Source organism: Octopus bimaculoides, chromosome 13, assembly GCF_001194135.2.
Source record: "Octopus bimaculoides isolate UCB-OBI-ISO-001 chromosome 13, ASM119413v2, whole genome shotgun sequence".
NCBI lineage: Eukaryota > Metazoa > Mollusca > Cephalopoda > Octopoda > Octopodidae > Octopus > Octopus bimaculoides.
In genome coordinates this window covers 55,680,423-55,688,310 of record NC_068993.1, presented here as the reverse complement: position 1 = coordinate 55,688,310, position 7,888 = coordinate 55,680,423, and the positions used below count along the sequence as shown (strand labels likewise).

The following is a 7,888-nucleotide window of genomic DNA, read 5'->3' as shown; positions in this document are numbered from 1 at the left end:
AGAGAGAGAGAGAGAGAGATTACTGATGCTGGTGTCGCATAAAAAGCACCCAGTCCACTCTGTAAAGTGGCTGGCATTAGGAAGGACAACCAGCCATACAAACCATGCCAAAACAGACGACTGGAGCTGTTGGGGCTGGGGGGGGGGGCAGCCTTACCAACTCCTATCAAACCATCCAACTCATGCCAGCATGGAAAGCAGACATTAAATGGTGATGGTATGTGTGTGTGTTATATAAGTTTCTTATTGATGGTAGAGATTGAACTTGTAACCTTCATTTCAGTCTTAAATTACTTTTAACAAAACCATTTACTTTGTTATTGTCCATTGACCCTATGAAAAAAACTAATAATGTTTAATTTTCATTGTAGAGTGTTACTTGTGAGTCAAACAAAAGTTCCTTTAGCCATTTTTTCTGTAATTCCCTACCACAAATCTACACAACACGGCTCCAAGTAAGTTGTTACATAAATAATTTTTACAAATGTTCTTTGATTCCCTTTTTACAAATTGTTGTTGTAATTGGTTTTTGTTGTTATAAAAAAGTATATTATTATTGATGTTGTAACTGCTTATGTACTTACAAATACACACACACATATACATACATACACATACAATCTCAAACATCCATTCATGTGTGTATGTGAATGTGATGTGTATGATGAGGAGATAGAAACTTATTAGAATCTACTGGTGTTTCTAGACAAATTGATGCAAGCTATAGACCAGTCATATGCAGTTACAATATATATATATATATATATATATATATATTCACATGAAGATATGTATACATATTTAATAAATCTGCCCCCTTTTCTCATTACTTTTGTCATCATTTTGCAGATTAGAGATCCATCAGGAAGAGACTCGTTTACGTCAACATTCTGGTCAAAGGACATCAACTTGTACCTATGATGGTCTGGCAAACCTTGCAATTGAAGCTATTGAGAAGGTTGAAGGCCAGGTAAGCGTCAACATTGTTCTGGAACCAGCTGAAAGAAATAATAGAATGCTGTGGATAGGTTGTCTAAGGAGATAAGTGAGAAGATGATTGGACATGTTGAGATCAGCCTCAATTTGTGCCTGTAATGATTGTCCATATTATTATAGAAAAGATTTTGTAAGCGTCTAATCATTGTGTCATAATCTATGTGTATGAGTTATACAAAATCACTTGTTACTCTTAATGTAATCTTCACATAGAATTCTCCCTACACCTCGATTCTTGGATCTTATATTTATTCATGCGCGCGCACACACACACAAACTAAACAAATGTAATTATCTGCTCCTTGTATTATAGAATATATAACTTAGTATATGTTACATATACACTTGCATATGTAACATAATCACATAATCCTCAGTTAGAATACAAATTACTCTACCAAGACACAGTCCTCATTCATGCCCAAGTTCTCCCCAGGAGTTTCAAATTTGAAGTCAATTCCAACCGAAACCATTCAACTTGAACCATGATATTGAACTTCTATTAGGGCAATCACAACAAAGTGCACTTCATTCAACAAGCTTCCTCGTGGCTTCTGTCTACACAAGACTTTGATCGACTTAAAACGATGGTAGAGAACAACTTGTCTAACGTGTTGTGTGGTGTAATCTAATTGCAAGACCTCAAGATAGCACCGTGAACGTCTTAACAATGCCTTCATACACACCCACCTATAACTGGTAGTTTGAGACTGAGAGTAAGGGAAATAACTGAGACCTCAGTTGACCTACAGGCAGACAATCAAATTCTTTTATCTTCTTTTACTTGTTTCATAGGCGACCAAATTCTGTAGGCAATTCTAACATGGTTCAACAGTTCTAAGAAATAAAAAACATAAATAAAACTGCATTTTTCAACATAAATTATGGATGTTTAATCCCAGATCAATCAAATCAAATACATTTCACCTGTAACCAACCTGTCTTTATTCCATTGACAGCATATTTAGATCTACATTATTCAATGTGACCATCCTCTTCTAAGACAATAGGGTGTGATTTTGAGGGTGATATTGTTATCTTTAATAGGTTGTGTGAATAAGCTGATGGTCCCTTCTTGTTATGATGAATACTGAACAGCTGACCTCTGACCTTCAAATTCTTCTGAATTTTTAAAAAATTTTATTATATTTACTTACTTATTGTGATGATAAAATATCATCAAATATTAGTATTGCTTTCAGTTTTATCTCAGCTATTTCATCCATTTCAGACTAACCCTGGATAAAATTAATGAGAAACACTAAATAAAATAAGAGTGATAAAGATTTTAATTCTCCCTCTCTCCCATGCAAAGCTAATCATAATAATTCATAATCTCATCATATTTTCTTTTCTTTTTTTATCACCATGTGTTATTGCAGCAAGATGTTTCTTACAGTCGATTTCTGGTACCAACATCTCAACAGTCAAGTTCCTGGAAACAGATTCAGGAAACACCACCTCTGGCTCCACCTGGTGGTGCAGTATCAGACACAGTTTCCGGTTAGTCAGGTTTTTTTTTCTTTTTTTTATATATCTTCAAAGACTTTCCAATTTCTACACACTTCACTCTGCACCATTTTCTCTTGTCTTTTGAAATATATACATTTCTTATTTTTCTTCTTCTTCTTCTTATTCTTCGTCTTCTCATTCTCTTCGTTACTGTTTTCTAATCTTTATCTGCATGCATTAGTAGAGCTGTGGTTTGGAATTGAACTTTTCACTTTGTATTTTTCTCCACTTGCTGTATTTTATATTTAAACTAGTTTGCATGACCAAGACACTAACGAATTACTTTGGTAACTGCAAAAGTACCCCCACAGGTACCAAAATACTGTCTAAGGGCTCAATACTCTAAGTTTAGTCATCTTAATCACAGTAATTGTTGGAGGTGATTCAGTGGGTGGGATAGGTTTGGAGAAGAAGGACTGGGTAAAGTGTTTACAAGTTTTGAGGGGACACATGGTAGATATAATATAATGAAGAGATATATTTGTATTGAGTTGATGAGTATTGCATAGTCTTCATTTTCAGGATGAATTGAAACCATTCCTGGAAGTGGTACATATGTACTGTGTAAACACAGTGTCTTTATTTCTACAGTATATATAGACATATATATATATATATATTCAGATAACATTTATGTTGTATGGTTGTGTTTGTCTATATGTTTATTGTATATACATAGTGTGTAGGTGTCTGAAAAGAATAAAATATGGTGACTGCTATAACCAGAGGTGGTAAAATTTACAAACAGGTGTAACTATTTCAACCAGAGGTAAGGACATTTATATCCTCAAAAAGTGACTGCTTATAGCTAGTGCAGACTTGTTATACCCTCTGCTGACTGTTATGACCCTCAGAAATATTAAAGCTATATGTCTGCTAAAACCCTGAGAACGAGCCCTTAGTCCTGTTTCCATGGCATTGAGCAGATGTAGTGCTTTCTTCCCTGCAGTATGGAGCTGAAACCTGGACAATCTATAATGCTCAAAGTACATGCATATATAATAAGAGAGCTGTGACACGATCAGGAAGGAAGAGGTCGTCTGGTGTACTGGTATTCCTCCTGTGATGGAAATCTTCATTGATAGAAATTTATGCTGGTTGGGACATGTACAGAGGATGGACAACAACAGACAACTTTTTTACTCATAACTATACAAGGGGAAAGAAATCATGGAAGACGTAGACTGAGATTCAAAGATACTGCACGAAAGGAATATGAAGTGGAATGAAATTGATTATAATAAATGGCCAACTCAAGTGAAAACCCGGCCAGTATGGAGGAAGCTTATCAAGTCAAGGAAAAGCCATGGACAGTCATATCATGACAATTGACTGCTAACAATGATGATATGAAGCAGATGCAAGACAAACTTATCGTGGACAGGATGCCAGTCTATTACTGTTAGCATCGACATAATATCAGGTATTTAACCCTGATATTTTGATGAACAGAGATAAGATAAATTATGGTGTTCTGTTTATAAACAACAAAACGGTTACAACAGATCTGAACTCATTACTCAAGATTGTGTAGACTGGATATATAATACCTTATCCACCCAACTGTAATTTTAAAAAATTCTAACTTGTTCTGAAAAAGCCTTTATCATTTAAAAAAAAAAGAGATTAAAAAGTGAATATTTTACAAGCGTTATTTCTTATATTTTGATAGATTTTTAGATCTTCACTAATTAGTCAGACTATTAAACTCATCTCTAAAATATGAAGTGTGAATAGTTATTAATTACAACTGTTGCAAAACATACCTATAGCTTTATGATTTGGGAGGCAGCTACACAGAAGCTCTTCTTCCAGCTCATGTCCACTTTTTGAAACAGCTCATCAAATATATATGTTTTTCTGGTTTAGCAGCTATGCATTCCTCTAACTCACATTTCCATTTCTTATTGATAGATACTTTATTTGCTGAGCATGCTGATAAATTTACTATTTCTGTAAAGAAAAGGAAATTTTACATGAGTACACTCAATTTTCCAATGTCACCACCCAGAGAAGTTTATGCAAACAACTATCTCTAGTCATATGAAGCCAGTTGGACCCAACTAGCTACAACTGGTGCAGTTTGCGTTATGAGGGAATGCTGAAAAGTTCCTGGCTTTAAGGGTGTCGTGAAAGGCCTGGTTAGAGGCCTGACCTTCCAAGTTTTTTTGCAGGACTTAGAAAAAAACCTGAAGGACCACTGCAATAAGTGTGTGAATCTGAGAAGGGAATATGTTGAATAAAATCATAATTAACTGATCCTCCTGAATTTTCTTTTACCCAAAGCCAGGAAGTTTTCAGCACCCCCTCGTATAACACCCCCATCACACAACTCTCTCTACCTGTCTTGCTACACTCCAAACAAACTTGCTGTGTTGACATACATCACCCAACATGTCCTCACTACTATGCTACAAACAACACTACATCCACACGTTCAACCGGTTCTCTCTGCATATCTCACAACACAAAATTATTTGGCTACCACACTACACATCACACAGTTCTCAGCGCCAAACTACACCACATGATTTGACCTCACAGCTATACTAGACCCCACAGCTATACTAGACCCCACACAACATTACCTTACTACCATGCCATACCACACCCCACACATGTCCCCTCACTACCAAACTGTGCCACCAAGGTTGTCTTAACGCTATTATAGGCCCCTTGGGGAAACCAATGCACCAGGCACTATAGTATATATTGATTGACAGCAAGTCACAGCATACATAGATTTGAACTGGGCCCCTGGACTCCTGGGGCTTCAGGGCAACTGCCAGTGTGCGCATGCCTTAAGATGGCACTGTGTGCCACTCAATATCTTCACAACACTACACCACCATACCACACAACATGACCTTACTATCACACAATATGTCTTCAATACTGTACTACTCCTCACATGTATACAACACCACATAATATCACTCAGTCTACTTTATCAACTTATACTATACCAGACTTTGTCATCACTACCACACTATATCATACATATCTATGCTACACTACATACTATCATACTACGCTAGACACTGCCTTCACTGCCAAACTATATTTGCACATGTTTACGCTCTCACACTATTGCTATTACACTATATTGCATACATGTCTACACCATGCCACTGCAGTCACACTACTGTTAAGTGACAGTGTAGTGTAGGAGGTGTTCACTTACAAGACCCAAGACCTGAGATGTCTGTGGATCTCACTCAAGCATTCGACCAACTACATCCAAGCTATGGATCGTCTGGACCTTCTGGAGCAGAGTTGACTGAACTCCAGCATCAACAACAAAGAAAAGAGGAAAACAAAAGAATAAAAAGGGATTGAAAAAAAAAAAGGGAAACGGTGCATGATTACTATGACCCGTAATTTTTCTCGCTCTTTCTCGTTCTTTCTACCATGTGTTTTTCTAACCCATTTAGGTCGCGAGATATTGCGTAGTATTTCCCATGATTCCCAAAGAGTCAGCTGTGCACCATTGTCTTTAGACACAGGTAAGATGTGATTGCTTCCCGGCAGATCACAATCTTCCTCTCACCCAAACATCTTGCAATCAGGTGGTCGCTATTTATTGCCTTGCCATACTGTTGCTGTACAGTAGTAGTTATTGTGCAGTAAGGGCTGTTGTTATACAGTTGCAGCAACTGCTGTACAGTAAGAACTGCAGCTGTACAGTTGCATGTGTTGTCATACAGCAGCAGCTGTTGCTCTACAGTTGCTGTTGTTGCCTGCTTATTTTTCTGGTGGCGGTGGTGGTGGTGATAGAGTTTCCATGCACTTTTTTTTTTTTTTACTTATTAATGCATTTAATTTCACTATTTCTTGCATCCTTACCATTTTAATAATCCTTATTATTGTTGTTGTTATTGTTGTTATCTAAGCATGGTGCCGTGACAGAATCAGAAGAGTAAAAGACAAGTTGGATTCACTTAATTTGAAGACAATAGTACACTGATGGATAAGTGTTAATTATACCTGTTTAATTAATCATGAGTTAATTATATGAATAAAAAGAGAATTTTTTTTTTACTCTTTCAAATAATGTTAAGTTTACATGTGAGAAATTTTAATTTATCATTTTGAAATTATTGATGGTATTAACGAAGTCACAAAAATGAATGTCACATAATTTAAGAACACTTTAAAAAAAGACTAGTGAAGACTAGTTAAGACTAGTGAAGACTAGTTAAGACTAGTGATGACAATGTCATGATTTAAGGCTACATGTCTGGAAAAAGTATTGGTCCCAAACATCATCAACAGTTCTGCCTAACTAGACATCTTGGAAATGATTATACTTCCATAAGTTCCATGTGCCAAGAGTCATTTGAGCTGGTTGTGGATTTTTCAGCATGACTATGACCCAATGAGCTAATAAAACACTAGAAAATCTGAATGCTGCAGTGGTCAGCAGTGTCTTCAAACAGATCAACATGAGTATTCAACCAAGGAAATCCAAGAAATGCAATGAACCGTATGATTATATAATCTAAAATATGAAAAAATTCTAGATAATGTGATCAACAAATTGATTAATTCATTACCTCATGGATATGATCCTGTTTTCCTAAATTTCAGGTATCCAACCAATTATCAGTGTCTTATGGTTTCATTCTTCTAAATCATTAATACACACATTTCTGTTTTGTTGAAAAAAAAAACTTGCATACTTAATACAATTGTATTAAATTGTCTTCAAAAACGGTTAAGGTTACAGAATGAGCCAATCCTGAAAGTAATATACCTGGAAAGAAGACGGGATAGTCATGGCTAGATTGATGGAAGACCAATAATTTTGCAACATAGAACATACTTACATGTTCACAAACAGACATTTTTTGTGGCATTGTTGATACTGTCAGTAATTACATTAAGCTAATTTAAAATTATGATGTTTAAACTGATGTCGTTTTAAAGAATAAAAAGTCCTCCTTCTGCTCATATGTACAGTTGAGATCTTAAGAGGTTAAATAAATGGAAATAATTATCATGTAATCAACATACACTACTCTTGCCTTTAAATTAAGTGACACCACTCTATGTATCTTTATGTACCGAGGTTGACTATGTGTTTTGTCCTTCCAGGGTTGGTAAAATAACAATCAGTCATGTACTGTCATTGATATAATTCACTCAATCCTTGTCTTTCCAAATTTGTTAGAAATTATTATTATTATTATTATTATTATTATTATTATTATTATCATTGTTATGGCAAGCTGACAGAATCATTAGCACATCAGACAAAATGCTTAGCAGTATTTTATCGATCCTTATGATCTCCGTCAACTTTACCTTTCATCCTTTCGGGGGTCGATGAAATAAGTACCATTTGAGTAATGAGGTTGATATAAGTGGCTAGCCCCCC

General features: G+C 35.7%; 1 protein-coding gene across 7 annotated transcripts in view; it reads left to right on the top strand.

Annotated features, from left to right (window-relative positions):
* LOC106881557 (CDK5 and ABL1 enzyme substrate 1) overlaps positions 1-7,888 on the top strand; it is a 75,991-nt gene that overhangs the window by 55,407 nt on the left and 12,696 nt on the right. For 6 of the 7 annotated variants that reach the window (XM_052972506.1, XM_052972504.1, XM_052972503.1 and 3 more), the window contains 4 exons: positions 372-455; positions 850-970; positions 2,379-2,499; positions 5,943-6,014. In XM_052972506.1, the coding sequence (XP_052828466.1) occupies positions 372-455; positions 850-970; positions 2,379-2,499; positions 5,943-6,014 (398 nt within the window). The remainder of the gene's footprint in view (positions 1-371; positions 456-849; positions 971-2,378; positions 2,500-5,942; positions 6,015-7,888) is intronic. The other variant, XM_052972505.1, reaches the window with a different exon arrangement.